At 38.1% G+C, this 23,450-nt stretch overlaps 2 protein-coding genes across 2 annotated transcripts in view; one reads left to right on the top strand and one right to left on the bottom strand.

The window, feature by feature from the left end:
* CXADR (CXADR Ig-like cell adhesion molecule) overlaps positions 1–1,521 on the top strand; it is a 53,643-nt gene extending 52,122 nt beyond the window's left edge. The window contains exon 8 of the mRNA XM_039253764.1: positions 1,182–1,521. Within this exon, the coding sequence (XP_039109695.1) occupies positions 1,182–1,223 (42 nt within the window). The 3' untranslated portion in view covers positions 1,224–1,521. The remainder of the gene's footprint in view (positions 1–1,181) is intronic.
* A 161-nt stretch (positions 1,522–1,682) lies between these two features.
* BTG3 (BTG anti-proliferation factor 3) lies at positions 1,683–22,866 on the bottom strand. Its single transcript, XM_039253767.1, has 5 exons — positions 22,595–22,866; positions 18,913–19,091; positions 14,689–14,826; positions 9,186–9,393; positions 1,683–2,362 (listed from the first exon to the last, which is right to left on the bottom strand). The coding sequence occupies exons 2-5, from the start codon at positions 19,083–19,085 to the stop codon at positions 2,123–2,125; spliced, it is 759 nt and encodes a 252-aa protein (XP_039109698.1). The 5' UTR covers positions 19,086–19,091; positions 22,595–22,866; the 3' UTR covers positions 1,683–2,122.
* Positions 22,867–23,450: the final 584 nt, after the last annotated feature.

Here is a 23,450-nt window from a genome sequence, read left to right as displayed (position 1 = left end):
TTTTTTTTTTTTTTTTTGGTTACAAACCACTGTTTGAAACAGCCCAAAGACTTTCCAACTGAAATTATGCAGCCATATTGTCTTCATTAGAGTAGTCCTAAATCGTCTAAGACACACAGAGATGTTATGACTCCTAGAGTCCTAAATACATTCAAAAAATTTGACAAACTTTTGTACCCCATGTTTTTACTAGACTGAATTTAAGACCCAACTGCTTACAGAAAGATGGCTTACTTCATTAAGAATGGATTGGAAAAGTTTGCTTTAAATAACTTCTCAAACAAGGTGGGATGTTGGATAGTCAAAGGGCAAAACCTTCTATAGGTAGTATGTCAGATATACAGTAATATCTAAAACTAGCATTTTTCCCAAGGCACTCAGCCATTTAGTTGTCAGCAATAATAAATAAGAGATTTTGGTTTTACAGTAATCCAATGTGCAAAGATCTGATTACTAGATATGTACCAAAAATACTTCCTTTCTTGACAGTATGGCTGTTATGCTTCTGACTTCCCGAATAAGCTTGGAACTACAACATGAGCAAACTAAACAAATGCTAACTCCGAGCAAACTAAACAAATGCTAACTCCATGATAAAAATACTTGAAACCTGCCTTTATAATTACACACAATCTGCAGTTCTTACACAAAATTCTCTAGGACTTGTAATAGTACAATAACAGTTAAAAACATTTTCAAACTTAAATAAAACTAATCTTCCTGGGATGCCAGTTACCCCTAGAAAAATATGTTCAAGTCTGAATAGGCATTCACTATATACTTCAGGAAAAAATGATCATGACTTTGAAATATATTACGAGGTGTATATAGTTTAAACTAAAACTAGAGAAGTCTTTAAGGCTTAAGAACAAGTTTCCTGTTGAGATTGCTAATTTAAATTCCACGTACTTTCAAAACTGTGGGCTATGTATCCTTAAGATTTGGGCACTTTTCCGGCATTCTCTACTTAAATAGAATTTATCAGAAGAAAATGACAACAGGAATATGTGAAATAGCCAAGGTCTTCTAATGATTTACTAGCAAGTTCTGATTTTTCTGTTAAATACTTTTATGACTAGAAATTTAAAGATGTTGGTTAACAGGAAAAAAGTTATTTTTTAAAAAAATGTAATTTTGGGAAAAAATTCCAAATTCTTATATGTGTTTCTCTCTTTTTGTAGTTCAAGGATGCTTACAAGACTGATGGCATCACAGTGGTATAAATATGAAGGGACTACTGAAGAATCTAAATGAAGTACTGTACTATCTGGCTTTAATTCAGACATCTCTTAAAGACTTTCATGTGTTGAAAAAAAGCACAAGGAACAGAGATGTAAGAACATTTCTGTTTTATGCAGTGGTATTAGGTATATAAGATAGATGCCATATCAAAATTAATACAGACTTTAATTCCTGGTTAGGAAAATTTTGTGTATAGCAATTTTGATGGTTGAAAGAGGCTTTACTGTATATATATTTCCCATTAGTACTACTAATAAACTTTAGACTTTTATATGCACATTTTGATATAGTTGTCTTGGGAAAAATTACAGTAAAAAGTTAATTTTTTTAAGGAAAACTTTTAAATTTTATGTTTTTTACTAAATATTTAAACACATTAAAGTGAAATAACTCCTTTGCTATTTCTGCCTTTTTTATGCACAAAAGAGCAGCACACATCATCATGCCTCAAACTACTTTTTATTTGCAACTACATGATTTCACGCAATTCTTCTAAACAATGACATAAAATAGATTTCCTTGTGTATAAATAACTTACATACTCTCCATAAATGCTCAAAGGTGCTAGAACAGTTTGTCTGCTGCTACAGTGTTCTTGTATCCAACAGAGTTGATGCACAATATATAAATACTCAAGTCCAATATTAAAAACTCAGGCACTTGACTAACTTTAATAAAGTTTCTCAAACTATATCAATATATCTAAAGTGCATATATATTTTTTAAGAAAGATTATTATCAATAACTTTTTCTATAAAAATAAGTTTGACGGTTTGGCCCATCTAACTTTACTACTATGAATATGAACTTTTAACTTTTAATATGTGGTCAGGCTTATTCTACCTTCTCTCAACACTGACACCAACAGAATCAAAAGCAGCTAGTGAGGTGCTAACATATGAGGATTAATCCAGTGATTCCGGTCACAATGTATTCCAGGAGGAGGTACCCATGTTACTGGAATTGGGCGATATGGTTTATTCTTTCTTCCCTGATTTGGATAACCGAATGGAATAGGAGGAGGGTAGTGATTCTGATGGCCATTCCCTCGATACATTCCTGGCTTTTTTCTGGGCAAAGGGTGCCACACTGGAAGAGGTGGGAAGATCAATTCTGAAATCTGCATGAAAGAGAAAATAGTAAGTTAATTCAGAGGAAAAATCAGTCACATTATATAAAAAACTTAGGTGAATTTCCAGATTACTCATTAAAGGAAAACAAAATTACATACCCTTAAGAGTAGGTCTAAATGACATTCCTATGATCAGATCTAAATATGTTAAAAACTTCATATATTGTAAGTGATTGATTAGTTTTCTTAATGAATGAAAATGAGTAAAACTCAAACACTACTCTAAAACAATCAGGAAAGATCAAAACAGAATGAATGGAAGCTTGAAAGGACACATCATGTTTTAGACCAGAGGTTTCCATAGCTAGAGGGTTAATAATAAGAAGTACCTAAAAAGCTTTCAAAACACAACATACATTATGCCCTACCCCTGTTCTACTGAACAATAACAAACTTTTAGGAATAGAGGTCAAGTACTCTGACCGCAGTGCAGGTGATTCTGACGTTGCCAGTTTGTGTTTTGGAACAACAGTCTTAGATTATCCCCTAAGTAAAATGGGATATCAAGTTCACATTACTAAAAAAATCATCAGCAATTTTGTACCCCCCTGCTCAGAATGCTGTACCTCATGACCAGGAGTTTCTGAATTCTCTTTTTAAAATGTTTATTATTCTTTTTGAGAGCGAGCAAGAGCTCAGGGAAGAGAGAATCCCCAGAAGTCTCGCCACTAATCAGATGCAGGGCTTGAATCCACAAACCATGAGATCATGACCAAGCCAAAATCAAGACTAGGATGCTTAACCAAGTAAGCCACCCAGGTGCTCCTGAATTCTCTGATTTCTAATCTGTTCTTAGTACAGGTATTTTAAAATTTATACTCTGTATAAAATTACAGTCCTATGACAGAAAATACAAAAGATATAAAAAGCATTACATGGAAAGTCCCTCTATCTGATTACCAGCTACCCAATTACCCTCTAGAGGCAACTTACATTATTTTTTTTGTGTATACCCTTAGAAATAATGCATGCATATATTTAGATATACATCTATACCTACACACATTTTAAAAGGCATTTATATCAATACATGAAGTCCCTTTTTCATTATTTTACAGCTAGATGTAATGCAACGACTATGCCATAACTAAATTAACTAGTGTCCTACTGATAGAACTTTCAGGCTATTTTCAATGTTTTACAATTAAAAAACAATGCACACCAATGAAAACAATGCTGCAATGAATAACCTTAGTACATTTAATTCTTTTCTAAAAAACTTTTAATGTTTTTATATATTTTTGAGAGAGAGAAAGCGTACTAGCAGAGGAGGGGCAGAGAGAGAGGGAGACAGAATCCAAAGCAGGCTCCAGGCTGACCTGGGGCCCGACACGAGGCTTGAATTTGTGAACCACAAGATCACCTGAGCCAAAGTCAGATGCTTAACCGACTGAGCCACCCAGGCACCCCAGTATAGTTAATTCTTGATTATATATAATAATGTGGAAATAAGGCAGAATTCAGAGTTCAAACTAATAACTGGCCTATAAAACAAACAGGTAGCAAAATGGAATGTTTTCATTTCTTTTTACGCTGGGGTGCTTGGTAAGGTTTTAAAACTGTCAGAAGACAAAGTTCTGGAGCTTACATTACCCTTTCTAGTTAATACTAATATACTACAGGCAAGCACTATACTGATTTCCATCACCAGAGTTTTCTCTGTTTGTGAACTTTAATAAAATCATCCGGCATGTATTTTTTTGTGTATGGCAAAATTCTTTTGCTCAACCAAATGTTTTTGGGGTCCTTCCATATTGTGTCTAGTATTAGTACTTCCTGTTTTATTGTTGACTATTATTCTATTGTGTTAATACCTCACAATTTTTCTTCCATTCACTTGTTAATGGACATTAGGATTGTTTTCCATTTTACTATTATGAAAAAAGCTGCTATAAATGTTTTAATACATGGTTTTGTAAATATTTTCGTTTCTCTTATTAAATACTTAAGGGTATAATTGCTAGGGAATAAGGTAGATGCATATTTAACAAGTTAAAGAGTTTACAAAGTGGTTGTACCATTTTACACTCTCACCAAGTTGATGAACCTAGCTACTTCACATCTTTGCCAACAATTGGTGGCAGAGACTTTAATTTCAGCCATTCAGGAAGAAGCAGTGTTTCATTGTGGTTTTAATTTGCATTTCCCAGATGACAAATAAGGTAAAGCACCTTTTCATGTGTTTATTGGACATTTATATAACTTCTTTTGTACACTGTTTATTCACATCTTCTGCCCATTGGGTATTTGATTGGGTCATTTGTCTTTTATTACTGATTTATAGGAATGACTTATAAAGTATATTCTGGAAACAAGTCCTTTGATGTATACATTGAGAATATTTTGTCCCAGTCTAAGCTTTGCCCATTAATTTTAATAGCTTGTCTTGATGAGCAAAAGATTTTTAATTTTGATGCAGTCAAATTTATCAAGTTCTTTTCTTGTGTTTTTATATCCCTTGGAAGATATCTTTGCTTATCCCAAATAATAAAGATATCTTTCGTATTTTCTTCTAAAAGTGTCAGAGTTAGCTTTTACGTTTGGGTCTATGATCCACCTCAAATTAATTTTTGTGTGTGTTATGATGTCAGATAGTAGTTAGCTTCACTTTTTCCCATACATAGACTATCCAATTGTTTTAGTACCAGTTCTTAAAGACTTTCCCTCATTGAACTGCTATGACACTTTAGTTAAAAAAAAAAAAAAAAGACTGAACACATGTAGGTCTATATCTGGAGTCTCTATTTTGTTCCATTAATATATTTGTGTATCTTTATATCTACCACACTGTTTTGTTTTGTTTTTTTTAAGCTTATTTATTTACTTTGAGAGAGAGAGGGAAGGGAGAGAACCATAAAAGCAGGCTCCGTCCACACTGTCAGCACAGACCCTTACGCAGGCCTCAATCCCACGGACCGTGAGATCATGACCTGAGCTGAAATCAAGAGTTGGATGCTTAACTGACTAAGCCATTCAGGCCACCCCCACACTGTCTTGATAGACATACTGGCTTTATATTAGTGTAAGGCCTCTAACTTTATTCTCCTTTATTCTCCTTTTTATAAATTTTAGAATCAATTTGTCATTTTCTAGAAAAAGTTTGCTGGGATTTTGATTGATATTGACTTCAATCTTTATATCACTTTGGGGAGAAATGATTTAATATTCACTTCTTTATAAAAAAAAATTTTTTTAATGTTTATTTTTGAGACAGAACATGAGCAGGGGAGGGCAGAGAGAAAAAGAGATACAGAATCCAAAGCAGGCTAAAGGCTGAGCTGTCAGCACAGAGACTGACACAAGGCTCGAACTCACGGACCAGACCGTGAGATCATGACATGAGGTGAAGCCAGAAGCTCAACTGACTAAACCACCCAGGCACCCCATAAAATCTTTACTTAATTAGTAATCTCCTGGGGTATCTTCCAAAAAATGATGGGGCACCTGGGTGGCTCAGTCAGTTAAGTGTCCGACTTCAGCTCAGGTCATGATCTCGCAGTTCATGGGTTCAAGCACTGCATCAGGTTCAGTGCAGGCAGCTCAGAGCCTGGAGCCTGTTTCAGATTCTGTGTCTCCCTCTCTCTCTCTGTCCCACCTCACCCCACCTGCTCATGCTCTGTTTCAAAAATAAATAAAAACTATAAAAAAAAACCCCACAAAAAACGGACTCCTCAGAGAAAAAAGTCCCTAACCGAGGAACTTTTTATCCTTACTTTGATAATCCCCCTTTAAAACTTTTAGTAATGCCAGCTTCAAGATGAAAAAGTGGATAGGAAGAAAAGATTAAAGTGAGCCACTTGCACCAGCTTTCTACACAATGGATTGTAACAGCCTGGCTTCTCTGTCATGAAAAATTTTGTCAAGGAAAAATGTTTCATTTTAAAAGCACATGAAAAACACTTCAATTTCCATGCTTTTGTTATAATTTTATCCTAAAAATTTCTTAACATGGGGAGAAATAAATACAATTTTATTTAAAAGGAATATCTAAAAATTAAAGGTCAATTTGCTTGTAAAAAAACTGCCATATTATGAATGAATTCCAGGCAATTTAACAACAGCAATAGGGAGAATATATCACACAGAGGGGAAAAAATCCCCAAATATTTATGGCAAAAGTCTTAAAAAAATGATCTCTGAAATACAAATATGTTTATTTATCTATATAGGGAATCTCCCAGGAGAATGCAAAAATAACTGATGAATTACTTCCATGGGAAGGCACAGGACTGGTGATTGGCAGACAGTGAGGGGGACTTGGTCACTAGTATACTCTTTTACGCTGCTTGAAGTTGTTTTTTAAAAGGAAGTACATGTTATATTACAATATGAATATATAGATATATGCCTAAAAATATGATAATCATCAGAACTAACCTTCCTCGCAAGCCTAGGAAGGATAATTCAACAACTGAAAACAAAAAAACAGAAAAATAAAAAAACTAAGGTATACTGAAAATATGTTCATTATATAAATGTATGGTGAATGTAAAGACTTCGTTTCTCATACTTAAAACACTGATTTCTTATTAAGGTTTAAGTTCTTATTGTAGCCCAAATCCGATGCTCTCACAAACCTGATAGGTTTCATTATGTCTGATTAAGGCCAAATTAAGAAAAATAGGTATATTTTAAAATAAACTCAGGGGTCCCTGGGTGGCTGTGTTGGTTAAATGTCCAACTCTGGCTCAGGTTATGGTCTCATGGTTCATGAATTTGAGTCCTGCATCGGGCTCTCTGCTGTCAGCACAGAGCCTGCTTTGGGATCCTCTGTCCCTTCACTCTCTGCCCCTCCCCCAGCTCATTCTCTTTCTCAAGATAATTTAAAAACTTAAAGAAAAAAACAACCTCAATATAAGAAAAAAGTACAAATAAGGCTCAACTGAAAAGATTTCCTAAAATTTTTGACATCTCTTTTCTGTTAAAGCCTATCACTGTTATGAGTGTACACATACACACACATACACAAACACACATATAGGAATATATTTGTATATAAAAATATTTGTATATATCAGATAGCAGTTAGGTTCATTTTTTTCCATATATAGACTATCCCATTGTTTTATTTTATTTTATTTTTTAAATATATATATTTTTTTATTTCTAGGAGAGAGAGAGAGAGACAGCGTGAGCAGGGGAGGGTCAGAGAGAGAGGGAGATACAGACTCTGAAATAGGCTCCAGGCTCTGACTGGCAGTCAGCACAGAGCCCAATGCGGGGCTCGAACCCACGAACCGCGATATCATGACCTAAGCAAAAGTCGGACGCTCAACCGACTAAGCCACCCAGCGCCCCTATCCAATTGTTTTAGTACCAGTTCTTGCAGACTTTCCCAATTGAACTGGTTATGTGTATTTATATATATGTAATATATATATTTCTTCATTCATTCACTCATTCATTCAGAGAGGGAGCACCCATGAGTAGGGGAGGGGCAGAGAGAGGGAGAGAGAATCCTAAGCAGACTCTATGCCCAGTGCAGAGACTGATGTGGGGCTTTATCTCACAACTGTGAGATCATGACCTGAGCCAAAATCAAGAGTCGTACTTACTGAGCCACCCAGGCACCCCGAGAAATTTTAAAAGTATATTAGGGGCACCTGGGTGGCTCAGTCAGTTGAGCAAAAGACTTCGGCTTAGGTCACGATTTCATGGTTTGTGGGGTTAGGCCCTGCCTTGGCCTTTGTGCTGACAGCTGGCTCAGAGCATGAAGCTTGCTTCGGATTCTGTGTCTCCTCCCTCTGGCCCTCCCCTGTTTGTGCTCTGTCAATAACATAAATGTTAAAAAAAAAAAAAAGCATATTAAATGTTCCTTGGTGTATGGGGTATAAATAATAAACAAATTTATATATTTAACTCTTCAACTATTGTATGTAAAGGAATCTTGTTTAGACTTAAGTGAGAAATTAACTCCTGTATAATTCAGTAAAGTTTCTCTTTAATCATGGAGAGAAGATTAAAACCAAAGGTATTAACTGGAAGTGTTGAAGGCTACAAAAAAAATGAATGCCTATTTTTTAATACGATAAGGATTTCTAAAATATCAGGAATGTTTTAGCTCCATGATTTTTTCTATTCTTTGCCACATTTAAAAAAAATGTTTACTTTTGAGAGAGTGAAAGAGCAAGTGAGAGCAGGCAAAGACTGAGCTGTTAGTGCAGAGCCCAACGTAGGGCTCAAACTCACAAAGCATGAATTCATCAACTGAGCTGAAATAAAGAGTCGGAGACTTAACCAACTGAACCACCGAGGGGTCTCTCTTTGACACATCTTTTAAAATATATTTATGTTAGGAGGGCCAGGGTGGTTCAGTTGGTTGAGCAGTCAACTCTCGATTTCAGCTCAGGTCATGATCTCACAGTTTTGAGATTTAGCCCCGGGTTGGGCTCTGCACTGGACGTGGAGCTTGCTTAAGATTCTCGGTCTCTCCTTTTGCCCCTCTCCCCTGTTCACTTGCTCTCTCAAATAAAAAATTAAATATATATTTACATTAAAATTTAAAATATCAAATTAAAAATGTATAAGTTTTCATAAATATATTATTAAAATTAAAAAAATATATCCTCATTCTAAAAATAAATAAAATGTTTTTCTCCTACTTATTGAGTAGTAGTAAAGCAGACCCTCGATAAAGTGACTCAGGATAACTATTTACATCTCAGAGAAGCAGCTTCCTTTTAGTGTACAAAATCAAGAACTGTGATTCAAAATCTCAAATCAGAAATCCCGGGCAACATGTGCCGGACTACCTGGAATGACCTGGCAAGCCCTGCTCATGACCTTTAATAGAGAATTGATCCATGGTTACCTGGTACACAGGGCTTGGGGTTGCAGTCACTGAACTGGGCTTCACTTCTACTTCCTTACTTGTTTCTTCATCTGAAGAGGAGGATCCTGAATGATAATCAGAGGTAACTTTATCAAGGGCCCTAGTAACTTTCTTGGAGATTTCATCCTTGTTCTCATCCTCATTTTCAAAGCTGGCAACAATGAATGCGTTGTTTTTCTCTCCATACCTAAAAATTAAAAAACAACAACCAAAAAAAACCCCTTACACACCTTGAAGTGCCATTAACAAAAGCAAGAAATTGTCCATAAAAACAATTAAACAGGCCTGGACATGCCATTGGTCCAAAGCAAAGAAGGAACCGTCCCAGAACTTAACCCTATTTAAACCACCTACATGCCAAAAGGCTGGCCACGATTTTCTACTTCTGGCCTATTTAAGTGCAAATAAGTGATTCCATTCTCTTTCCCAATTTTCTTTCCTACCACCTCCTAACAAAAATAGTTGTTTAAAAAATCTACGAGAAATTCACGGTTCTGATTACATTTTTGTATGTACCATTAACCTGGCTATACAGTAAAATTTTCTCATGAATTTTTAGCTGACTACTGTAATATAGATACTAGTGATTCAAGTCACAAATCAACTAGACATCCCTTTGAGATTTACTTTAACATGATTAAATTAAAAGGGGGTCTGAGTTGCCTATATCCACAATGACAAAATTTAGAACTGAGGCAACTGAAAAATAAACACACACAAAATACTGTTGACGAAAATAAAGCTATTTTCCTGAATTATATTGCTTACAAGGAAAACGGCTAACTTCTCATCTTTATTTTTTTTTAAAAAGCAAAATGAGCCTTTTAATTCTGCCAAAACATTTTTAAAGCCTTGAGCTAAGAAAAATAATTGGAATATGTAACTTTGGCTGTTGGTTACTAAAAAAAAAAAGAAAAAAAAAGAAAAAAAAAGAGGAAAATAGGGGTGTGTGGGTGGTTCAGTTGGAGCCAAAGTGTCCAACTTTGGCTCAGCTCATAATCTCACAGTTTGTGGGTTTGAGCCCTACGTTGGGCTCTAGGCTGACAGCTTGGAACCTGGAGTTTGCTTTGGATTCTCTTGCTTTGTCTCCCTCTCCTTCTTCCTCCCCTGATTGTGCTCTGTCCTGCTCTGTTATCTCTCAAAAATAAATAAACGTTAAAAAAATTTTAAAAAAAGGAAAATATATTCTGCAATGAGGGAAAATAACAACAAATCATAAAACTAATAGTTTTCATGTGGAGCATAGGAGAAACCCACAAATCTATTTAAATAGATTATACAACATAAACACTCTGAAACTATTTCTAGTAAGTGTCAAGGACAAAGAAAATGGGATTGCTAAGCAGCTCTTACACAACAATTAAAATTAGAAAGACAAAGTGATTTTATGCTTAAAAAAACAAAAACAACCTTGACAGAAAAATAGGGTTTACTATAATTATGTTAAATAATTTCATTTTGAGATAACTCTTATCTCAAATTATTTCTGAATCAGGATACGTACAATAAGTAAAAGGCCAAAGTGCAATAAAGCCTTTGAAAGTTTTACAGAGACCATGTAGTCTCACAGGTGAGTTTTCTTTCTTTATATAGCTGTGCTGTCTTCCATTCTCACACAGGCTAAATGGGGCCATAAGTGCTACCTAATATGGGACACGACTCCCTTTTCTATTCTTTTTCAGTTTACTTCATACAAGGAGTTGCTACAGATGGTGGAAAGAACACTGAACATGTTTCTGGTCCGGCTCTTCCACTAACTAGCTCTGTAACAAGGGGCAAGTCATTTATGTGTCCAGGCCTCGGTTTCCTATCTGTTAGGCAAGAAAGCTGAGAGCTGGCTGGGTACTGGTTGGTCTTCAGCTAGCGAATTCTCTGGTATAAGATGCCTGAGCAGTTGGGTAAGTTGTTCACAACACAGAATTCCTGTACTGTAATTTCAAGTTTAAAACTATAATATAATTTTATCAATGTAAATTTACCTCTCCATCCCATCCATATATTAAAGATTCAACAAATTTCAATACAAGATTCAATTCACGTTAATAACGTCAGCGATATTAACAAGAGGCTTAGGCCTACTTTCAGTTTTTGCCTATTAATGAAATCAAAATTCAAGTAAAACAGAAAGGCAGGCAATTTGAGAAAAATCCCTGCCTTTGTAGAAACTGAAATCTAAATCAAGGGCAGACATCTAATGATTGAAGGATCAGCTAGTTCTATTAGGTTCTACACCTTTCCCTCTGTAGTATTTTGGTATGAGGGTTCTTGTCATGGTAAGGGAAGCTGTTTATTACTGTGACATTAGAGTTTGCAGTTAATGTCTTATAATTAATAATGGACAAGTTTTAATCTTTCCATTTTTCAACCACACACTGCTAAACATTAAGTCCATTTTAGTTAATTTGAAACAAATTAATAGTATCTAATACTCTAGATCAGGAAAAGGATACTAGAAATTCTAAAAAAAAAAAAAAAGTACAGAATGTTGAGAGGATAATAAAGCTGTCACCTATTCTCAGGCATTCTCTTTGTAGAAAGGATCCATTATCTATTCTGTATCTCTTCACATAGTTCATTAAATAATAACCTTTTAACTACATTAACATTTTTTGCACACTTCCAATGTTTTATCCTGATGGAATAACTCATACTATGAAGAATGTTAATGTTCTCTTTGACTGCATTTCAATTTTTTTTCATAACTTCACTTTCTAGTGTACCACTGAGTTGTTATTAATGACTCAGATATTTGTTCCATTATATAACTGCTAGATCAGCTTTGTTTTAATTTTCAGAATATTTATCTTTATAGTTCTGGTCCCGAAGCACTATAATCAATATTGCAATCTCCTCTATTAACTTAGAGCAATCACCTCTACTCAATCACCAGCACGTCTTTGTTTTTGGAGTTCTGTTATCACAGAATGAGTAACCCACATTCTGAACGTGATTTCTTTTTTTGTTGTTGTTGTTTATTCACTTATTTTGACAGACAGAGAGAGAGACAGGCAGAGAGAATCCCAATCAGGCTCTGCACTCCTAGCACAGATCCCATCATGGGACTCAAACCCACAAAACTGTGAGAGCATGGCCTGAGCTGAAACAAAGAGCTGGATGTTTAATGAACCGAGTCACCAAGGCGCCCTTGAAGGTGATTTCTATTAGCTGTGAAAATAATACCACATCACAGCCAATTGTTGGCAAAATTTTAATTGTATGTAAAATTATTAAAAAGCTACTGAATGCAAAGATTTTCTTATATTAATAAGATGGAGGCACAATAATTTTGCATTACCTGGCATTAATAAGTAAGGAAGTATCCACCTAAATATAGTATCTATTTAACTAGAGTTTTCATCTTTCAGTGCCAAGACTTAGTTTAAGTCATTTCAAATAAGTATGTCCAAATGTTTATACAATTATCCAACTTCATTTTTTTAAAATGTTTGTTTATGAGAGAGAGAGAGAGAGAGATCGAGATCGAGGGAGGGAGAGAGCGCACACAAGTTGGGTAGAGGCAGGAGAGGGAGACAGAATCTAAAGCAGGCTCCAAGCTTTGAGCTGTCAGCACAGAGCCTGACGTGGGGCTTGAACTCACAAACTGCGAAATCATGACCTGAGCTGAAGTCAGATGCTTAACCAACTGAGCCACTCAGGCACTCCTACAATTATCCAACTTCTTAAACATAACTTTGGACACAGAAACATTTCCCTAATGATTCATGATCGTTATATTAAATAATACTCTTTATATGAGTGGGTGCTAATACATCTGGGCCAACTCTTTAGCTTTTTTGCTCCTGCCTCCACATTAAGACTACATGATATATTTTTTAGTAGCTTTATAACTACATGAAAAAGCCCCTTTCAAACACTGCTTGTGATTTTTATGGCAGAAAACCTACAGAACTAAAAGAACTGTGTGTAAAATAAGAGTCAGGATCTAAGTGTAGGCCTAATAAAAGAGTAAGCAATTTCAGTAGAGTAACTTTGTGATAACAATTTCTTGTATACTAAGGTCCTCTGCAAGGGTTCAGTGGCCAAAATCTACAAAGTCTGACCTTGGCCTAAGATGAGTCAGTCCCAGAACCTAAAAATGTTTGACCTTCTTGGACCAAAACTTGAGATGTCTTGCTTTTCTTTTTCTGAGAAAGTAGTGTTGGAGAATCTAGTACCTAAGTTTCCCAAAGCAATAAGTTTACAATGGCAGCTTTTGCCAAATAACTCCATGAATAATTCGGTGGAAGAATTACCATGTATTTTTGGCATGACATGTCATCATCTCTACTTTTATTGTTGGAGAGCAGATTAAATTCCATAGTCCACCTTTGGAATACATTATGGTTACATCAAAAAGCATCTCTACTAGATTCAACAGGTGAAGTGCACTTAAAAACAAAGAGAAATACCCTAAAGGAACAGCTGTAGGAAATCACTCACAGGGGTTGCAAGCATCTCCTCATCCTATTTTCTTCCTGCATGGAAATGCCCTTCCCATCATGTTACCTAGTCAACTGTATCCTCCACCCAGCTCAAGTATCACTCAGCATAGTACTAAGCAGAGTACTGTCCAGCAGAGGCAGTAACTTTCTCCTTTGTGCCACCAACTACTGCATTTTGTACATATTTCTATTATAGTATAAATCACCCTACTGTAACGTGCTTGTTCTTTCTTCTCCCTTATTATACCCTGAACAACCTGACAGCAGAATGCTACTTTCATTTTTTTAAAACCCCACAACGAAGAACGCCTGGTCCACAATAAATGTTTTCAGAATGAATGGAATTGTTAGGTATCACACTTAACACTCACCTTTGTATAATCTGCTCATTAAAAGAGGAGAAATAATCACCATTGTAAAAACAAAATCATGAAAATATTACTTGGTTACTTAAAACCAGAAACAGGGAGGAAGGCAAGAGTAGAAACAAAGAGAGGGAGGGAAGGGCAGAGACAGACAGAGAGAGAGACAGAGAGAGAGAGAGAGAGAGAGAGAGAGAGAGAGAGAGAATCCCAACTAGCCACCATGCTGCCAGCACAGAGCTGGATGTAGGGCTCAAATTTACAAACCATGAAATCATGACCTGAGCCCAAACCAAGGTTAACAAACTGAAGACATCCAGGTGCTCCAACCAAAAGTTATTACCCAGTACTATTTGGGATTAACTTATCTCCTCATTTGAAGAGGGGAAAGACATGTGCACCACCAATAAAGAAAATAATTGGCTGTCTAAATTCTGCTTTTTGGTCTATAATAAACTTAGTGGAACCCTAAAACCCTGCCCAATCAATTTTTAAGTTTCTTTAGCTCATAAAACAGGAACGTAACCAGTCCGTCACCTTCAGATTACTTTACAAAATTAACAACTGAGGAAGTAAAAACCTGGCTATAAAGATACAAAGGCCGGTAGTACCAGAGAGAATTTCATAAAATCAGTTCCAGTGTAGTAATCTGTTCACCTGGCATGTGCAAGAACTTACCGACAGCACACCTCACATGGATCTACCCACAGAGTGAGTTCCTTTGGCAAGCCTAGATCACTGTACAGGATGCAGCTGTTCTCACAGGCTTTCAGGACATCAGGATCAACTCTCTGAAACTTATTGACACGAATGCATCTACAACAAAGTAGAAAAATGTTAATAGCTTTAACTGAATTAATCATAAACCTCATTATTAGTATTTGCCAATGTGAATTTAAAACAAACCCTGGTGGAGAACCCAGGAGCATATGTATCCTAAACAGATAATAAATACAAACTAAAGGCAGAGAGGAAGTATGAGCAAGACTACTCAGCGGTGGAAAGAGGAGGGCTTCTGTGCCAGCCCAGAGAAATCTGAAGAACTGGCTCTACTTCATTTTAGCCAGAAACTACTCAATCTCACAGGTACATGAAATGAGCAAGGAGGATTATAAAGTTGCATGAAATTACTTAGAGCCCAAAAGGTAGTATTAATAGGCCAAGTTACTATATAACAAAACCTCCAACTAACAGAAGACCTTAATCAATATTTCAAATATTTTGAAATATCTTGTGATTTGATCATTTCCTTGCTTATACATCCCAAATAATAAGTGTTAAGAAAGGTGTCCTTTTTCTTACCTATCATTGTTTTATAAATATAGAATCAGTCCAAGACACAGAACTATTCCTATCACACAGTTAAGATTAAAATATAATCCAAAGTGTTACTGGTTTATCATTTGTTACCAAAGGATTTTCATTTAAAAAAAAAAAAAGTTGTCAAAATAACTGAAAAAAAAAAAAATTAAACCAATACAGCCTCTGTTCCATTTTTTAAACCTAAGAAATACCACATCTACCTAATGGAATGCTAAAAGATGGCTCTCAGCATGAATGCAAAAATACATATTAAGATAAGCATTTTGATTATGTAACAGAAATAGTGGCTACAATAAAAGTATTTACTGCCTACAACTAAGAAATCAATCAAGAGAAACCAGGTTTTAGTACCAGTCCCAGCACTTATTTATTGCGTTAATTTAGATTAAGGCATTTCCCCTCTTTCTCAGATCCAAAGCTCTAACATAGAGAACATACAAGTTTGCTAATATAATTATACCATTAAATAAAACGACATCAATAGAAAAACATGCTATTTAAAGTTTTAAAAATTATTTTATTAATTGATTTCAATTTTCATTTACAACAGTGAAAAAATTCTCATTAACAGCAAATACAGATTTCTAAATAATAACTCTTTCTGAAAGTTTACTATAAAATGGACAGTTTCCAAGATACTTGAATGTATACTTCTTTTAATTTTCAAATTACCCTGTAAGTTAGATACCACTTCCCCACTGTAAGAAAGGAGGCAGAGTCTGAGTTCTTTGACCAATATCACAACTACAAAGTGGTGAATTCAGCTGTCACATCTGGACAAGACTCTAAAATCTATTTTAATATTAAATACTAATCCTAACATCACCATTAACAAGTAAGCAATTCAGAGTAAAAAAATTATTTTATAGCATGTAAGATGCTATTTGTTCCTTTCTTTAAGATGGTCCTATGTTTACAAATTCCCATGTTGTGTAAGTTGATTCAAAAGCCCCATGTGTCCTAGGATCAAAAGCAGTTATAGGTCATGGAGATAGATCTCCTAGAAGTATGTGTTTTTGTTACCTACAATAAGGGTGGTGTAGGCTCTAAGCTTAAAAAATATACATGTAAATAAAGATGCTGAGACACTCTGTTTCAACAAAATTTGCATATTTTACATATTTTTGTGCTGTTTTTTAAAACTCTATACTATGACTACTCAACCATTAGCCAGTCTTCAAAAAAGATTTTAAAAGCTGCATAAAAGCAGACTATCATTTACTTAATGTTGATAGTTATTTCCATTTTTTTGCAATTATAAAGTATAAGAAACATCCATATTCATACATATTTATCTGCATTTCTGATTATACTTCTAGAAGACTTACTTTTCAAAGAGTATGAATATTTTTACAGACCTTAATATTGTCAAATTGCCCTATGAACGCCTCTTATTTGTATATATTGTGGAGAAACTATTTTATTTTATTTTATTTTATTTTTTTAATTTATTTTTTTAATGTTTTATTTATTTTTAGGAGAGAGAGAGAGAGAGAGACAGCGTGAGCAGGGGAGGGTCAGAGAGAGAGGGAGTCACAGTCTGAAACAGGCTCCAGGCTCTGAGCTGGCAGTCAGCACAGAGCCCGACGCGGGGCTCGAACCCACGAACTGCGAGATCATGACCTAAGCGAAAGTCGGACGCTTAACCGACTAAGCCACCCAGGCGCCCCTGGAGAAACTATTTTAATTTATAAACACTTTAGAAGAAAATGAACACTTAAAACCTACTCCATGGATTCAAGAGTCTTACTGGTTAATCCTATATTATATTCATTTTTATAACAATAACAACCAGCCATTAAGTCTAATAGTTTTCTATTTCAAAGACAGCTTCAAATGACTCAATGATGATACTTCTGATCATATGCCAATTTAATCCTGTTTAGATAATTTTTTTCCTCAAGTTTTCAGAATTAATGGAAATGAAACTGTACACTGTCTGACCTTTAAGCATTTACTTGACAGTGTCTCCTTTTTCAGTAATAGTAAAAAGTTGGCTTGGCACTTCCAAAAGTCTTTGTCCAATGTCAATTACATCAGTGTAAAAGCCTCAACAGCTCACAAAAGCTGTTCACTTTATCAGAAATGAAGATGTGCAGAAAAAAATTAAGAGAATCAAGTGAGAAGATAAAAAATATCTGGAGTCTGCTTTATATAGAACATCCACATTTCTACTTTAATTCATCACATTTTTCAATTTACTAGGAAACTTCCCTGGATAAAAATGAAGAGGAAAATGTATCAATAAATTTGATTCTTTCTTTTTAATAGAATACATGAGCACTTGTGGCTTTTAGCAAATGAGAACTAAACAAATCATTTTCACTTCCCTTGTAGATTCCCTGAATAGTCTTGCATTTGTTAGAGCTCGGATACTGAAAGGAAGTCCTTCTTACATCAAGGCACAGAAGTGCTGATGGGGGGTAGCAATATGCATAAATAAAGGAATTTCTGTAGTCACACTGTTTTTATTTTTTTGTGGCCACCTCCACAAATGGGGTACTGTTTGACAGCTGAGTTTATTTAGCAGAACCCAGGTTCTCAATACAGTGGACACATATATAATAGGGAATGAGCATGCCAGGACATGTTTTGTAGGAGCCCGTTTTTTAAGCTAAAAAATGAAAATTTTTTTTTTTTTTACAGTTTATTTATTTCTGAGAGAGAGAGTGAGTTCTAGCAAGGGAGGGACAGAGGGAGAGGAAGACAATCTGAAGCAGGCTCCAGACTCTGAGCTGTCGGCATGTGGGGCTCGAACTCACGAACTGCGAGATCATGACCTGAGCCAAAGTCGGATGCTTAACTGAGTCACTCAGGCACCCTTAAAATGTAACTTACAAACCAGAGTACAAGAGATAGCTGCGAGTGAGAGTTACTTTCCCTCTAACAGACAAGGCAGTGGTCAAACTGTGGTATGCAGAAGCCTGAAAGAATTTAGGGTCAGTGAGGCCCGACTTTAAATCAGAGCTAATTTTTACCAGTTGTGGGTCATAAGTTACCTTCATCAGTGAACAAGTCATAGCGGTTTCTACCATAAAGAATTATGCATAGTATAAATGCAATTATTCCTGTGTCAAAAATGCATTACGCGTCTAATACTACTAGTTCTTTTTTGCCATAAAACTTTTATTTTTTTCTCAAAAACATGTAACATGTGATTTACTTGTAGAAACAAAGAAACTCATTTCTTTCAACTTTTACTGTGCCCATTTATGAGTTAGTTTTAGTAGGGATCTTCTAAAATTGTGAAAACCCTCAAGTACCTGTGATACATAAAGAAATGCACTCAAGCAGAGGCCAAACTATAATTACAAGACTAACTCCCACGAGCCGACAGTATTGGCCTCCCAAATCCAGACAGTGAGACACCAACAACAAATACTTGTGTTTTAAAATGTGTAAGGAAAAAAAAACCCCAAAAAACAAAAAAACCAAAGTCATCCTAGAGTTCTGCATTTTATGGATAAACTGTGAAAGAAATAGACTGGACACCCTTCAGTCCTCTGGCCTTGCACTCATTTCAGGTGCTATCAGGCTCTCTCACTCAGTCGAATCCAACTGTCCAATCTAATCCTTTACCTGTAGGCCTGTCCTTTTGATGGTTTTTCTGGATACCAGTGATTTTTATATTTTTCTTGAAGTATAAGAGTCAATTTCTCAGCAAACCTCTCAACTGCCTCTTTTTTCAACTTATCATGTTTTCGAACTAGCCTTGTGAAAAAGAAGACAACAGCAGCAATTTCGTTCTTCATCTTTCCCTGCAAAGATAAAACAGTTTTTCTCAAAAAAACGGAAACATAAAAACTGGAAGATAAAGCTCTGCAGATATCCCTCCTCCACAGGTTCCCTTTTCTTATCTTCTGTTTCATTGGCTCAGATCTGGAATAGCGAACAAAAAATCACTAATTTATACCACAAATACCTTATTATAATACTGTCTAAGAATCTTATCACTTAGCTTTGTGAAGTTCAGTAAAGAGAGCACACCAAATTGCTCCTGTTGGCTAAAATAAAATCAGAGATATTATATACTTTTTATTAAATTTGTCAATATTTAGCTACAATAATTTAAGTTTAAAATTCTGTGAAATAAGTTGAACTTTAAAACACAAGTCCACTTTGAATACCAGTAGTGTATAGCTACTATAGAAACAGTGGCATTTCCTAAAAACGTTAAGACAGAATTACCAGAAGACCAATCAATTCTACACTCAAAAGCTATGTATACGCAAAAATGAAAACATACTTCTACACAAAAACGTGTACACAAACGTCAACATTAGCATTATTCCTAACAGCCAAAAAGTAGAAGCACCCAAATGTTAAACTGATGGGACATCTGTCAATTGATGGACAAATAAATGTGGTAAACACATGCAATGGAATATTATTCAGCAACAAAAAGAGGAATATGATATACTGATAATTGCTACAACATAGGTGAACCTCAAATATGCTGTGTTTGAGGAAAAAAGGCAGTTACAAGAGACCAAATATTATATGACTTCATTTATAGGAGTTTTCCAGCATATGAAAATCTGTATAGACAGAAAAGTAGTTTGGTGGCCTAGGGGCAAGAGTGATAATGAACTGTAGATTTTTAAAAAATTTTATGTTTATTTATTATTGAGACAGAGAGAAGCAGAGCACGAATGGGGGAGGGACAGAGAGAGAGGGAAGCACAGAATCTGAAGCAGGCTCCAGGCTCTGAGCTGTCAGCACAGAACCCGGAGAGGGGCCTGAACCCACAAACTGTGAGATCATGATTAGAGCCGAAGTCAGACGCTTAACTGACTGAGCTACTCAGGTGGCCCTGAACTGTAAACTTTATATGTGTATGTTGTATGCTCTGTGAATCCTATCTGAATAATAAAGCTGTTACACATAAAGAAAAAAATTCAGCAATGGGTTTCTAGAAGCATTCTTTCAGGAACAGAAATATATTTAGCTAAAAAATACGACCCAAAATAGTGGGTCTTTCAAAACATATTTAAGAGAGTGGAAATTCAGGGTCATCCACAGAAAAATCAAACTAAAAGAACTAATCAGAGATTTAGCTACATTCTGGAACCACCTCAAGAAAGACTCTTTAAATGGCAGATATGATTTATCATTGATTAATCCATAAATGCAAAATCCTTGTACTGGGATTGTTTCGATGTATATTCTGGCTTTACACGATGAGCTCATTCATTTGGCTGCTCTAAGTAACCTGGAGTTATTCACATGCTGCATTTACTAAGCAATATCGCCCTTTCCAGAGCCAATTATTAAAGACGTATGGCATCTGCTATATTTAGTATAAAAACCAACTAACCTAGCTGTAAGTTTTTGTGTTTTCCCACATTTGTTTTCTCAAACCTCTTAAAGTCTCTCTTCATAATGTGATTCCTTTACTCCTTGTGCAAATTCAAAGAAGATCAAAAGGTCTCACTGTGAAAGAAATTCTACAGTTATCTGAGAAGTGTGCTGGCAGCCATACCTACTCTGATCCTGGATGGGAAGACACCCAAACCTTCCTCCTGGAACCCTAGAATGTCAGCTACCAGACAACAGGTACTGGGTTGCACATAAGAGTGTGCAGGTACACACAATCCCTGCCTTCTGCAACTGCTGTGAGGCATCCTCCTGAAAAAAAATGTTGAGCCATTTCTACTTTATAAGGCTGTATTTATATTCCACTGTGTTATGATGGAAAAGATAACCCACTGCAATTTAATATACAGTTTGGGATGAAAGTTGCTTGCTGATGGAACATTAGCTTCCATCTCACCAAAGAAAACAAGGAGCCACACTAAAGAAAAGCACTGAAGCCTTAGCTGGATCATCCTCCCCATTCATTAAATTTGTCTATTATGTTCTACATATCTGAGTTCAGGGTTTTGTTCTCATTTTTGTTGTTATGTTTCCTATCAAAAAATTAAAAAAAAAAAAAAAAGGAAGAAAGAACCACTTAGTGGTTGCTATTGGTTGTAACACAGGATGAGTCATATGAAATTACTTTTTTTTTTTTTTTCGGTTTGAAGGAATGATGCCTGGAATAGCAGAAAAATAAACCCACTCCCACCAATTAGAATTCTGGGAGAACCAAAAGGTAAAAGAGGGAGTTACACAGTCAGAAAAAGAGAAACTAGAAGCAAGCAGGTCCAATAAGACCAAAGGCGTCCTAAGTAGCCGCAATTCCTCCACCCACACTGCGAGCGAAAAGCTCCCATTTTAAATATCGCACGGTGACGTCATCCCGGGACGTAGTCACCGCGGCGGCGGCGGCTCCTCAAGTTCTACTTTGTTCCACAGGCTCCTCGGCTCACGGCGGCGTGCACAAAATCCAAAGGAAAACCAAACTCAGCCTTCCTGGCGTTTATAACTTTGTACTCTTCCCTGTGTGGTAACGAAGGGCTGATCGCAACCGTTTCTAGAACCAAATATTCCTGATAGACGTTCCCAAGGTTGAGGCGGCGGGGATCCCGGCCGTGGGGGTGAGGGGCCCTTGACCGGCCTCCGCGGCGTGACAAAGCGGGCTCCGGGCGATGAGGAGAGGCAGGACTTCCCACGGGGTCGGGACTCGGACTTTTTAAGCCATCAAAACCTGCTGCTCAGCACTCACGCTTGCGTTTTAAGAGTGCTAGGTGAGTAGGCATCAAACATCTCCACCCACTCTGGGAAGAACGGCCTGCGAGCGCGTCCAACTTCTGCAATCGCGGTTTTCCCCGAGTTACGGGGGGGGGGGAGGGCCCCGGAGCCCCATTCCCCTCCCCCCCAAAACAGCCTCGCGGGGTGCGTCTTCCCGTTCGCCCGCCGGACCGCGGCCCCCCGGCCAGGTTCCTGCCTCTGGGCGGCCCTGGGTTCCAGGACGGGGCTCCCCTAAGGCGCGACCCCCCGGACAGCAAGCCGGGTCCCCGGCTCGGGTAAACGCACGGACGCAGAAGGGGGGGGGTGGCAAGGAGCAAGGCTGTCGCCCACCCCGAGCGGAGGGTAAGGCGCGGTGGAAACGTGGCAGGAGCCTCGAGGCGGCGTCTCCTCTGTCCCCATCCCGCCGAGGGTCGCGCGGAAACCCTCTTGGGCCGCTCCCCTCGGCCCACAGTCCTTCCTTCGCGCCGAGCGGGGCCGATGCAATCCGGTTCGATCCCACACTCCTCCGCCTTTCCCGGCGCGCTGCCCGCCGCGAGCCTTCGACGTGGCCTCAGGTCGCCGGGACCACCCTCCTCCCGGCGCCCTCAGCTCCACCATGTCCGCCTCCCCCCCGGCCCGGTCTCCTTACCGCCGCCGTCGCCCTGGGGCCGCAGATTTGGCGACCCTGACCGTCTCCGGGCCGGGAACCGAGGGCCCGCCTCAGCGGGCCGGCTCTCGGCGGCAGCGAGCGCAGCGAGCCTAGTCCGGAGCGTGCGGCTCCCGCGTCGTCGGGCGGCCGAGCGCGCGCTGAGAAGGCGGGCGGACTGGAGAGCGCGCGCGCGCGAGCGAGCGCAGCCCTGAGGCGCCGCGCGGGGGGCTCGCGGCCCGGAAGAGAGGAGGGGCGATGACCCGGGAAAGGGTTGGCGCCGCGCGGGACCCGCTCGCGCGCCTTGGGGGGCGGGGGCGGAGGAGTCGGAAGGGCGGGGCTTCGTCAAGAGCCCGCCTCTGAGACCCGGGCCGCGCGACGCGCAGACAGACCCTCCAGTCCGACGGCGAGGCCCGCGGCGCCTCAGACTTCCGTCCTGCGTAGAGATTGCTCTGAGGGCCGAACCGACCCCCGCCCTCCCTGTCTGTTGCGTCGCCATCGGGGGTCGCGCCTGAGCCTCCGCTTCACTCTTGTTTCCTTGCCAACCTGCCCCCTGATAACCTTGGGCCACGGGTTCTAGACCCAGCTCTGCTTCAGCTGTTCTTGAGAGGTGGGGTGGTGACCTGTATCAGATGGAAGGAAGATGGTGCATTTATGGACTGATCCTCGACTTTGCGGTAATTTCAGGCACGTCAACTGTGCAGCTGCTCTGTGATATTTTAGGTTGTTTGTTTAGTACCCCTAGTTGGGCCCTTCCCTGGCCAGGCCAGTGGCTCCCTCAGAACAGGGACTACCTCCTGTAGGCGGGTGTTCCGGCCTGGCGCTGAGTAGTGTCAGACACAAAGAAGGGGCTCCAGGG

The sequence above is a fragment of the Hyaena hyaena genome, unplaced genomic scaffold (genome assembly GCF_003009895.1).
Source record: "Hyaena hyaena isolate Hyena2069 unplaced genomic scaffold, ASM300989v1 scaffold_461, whole genome shotgun sequence".
NCBI classification, from domain to species: Eukaryota; Metazoa; Chordata; class Mammalia; order Carnivora; family Hyaenidae; genus Hyaena; species Hyaena hyaena.
The sequence above is the reverse complement of the archived record's forward strand: the minus strand, read 5'-3'. Positions and strand labels throughout refer to the sequence as shown.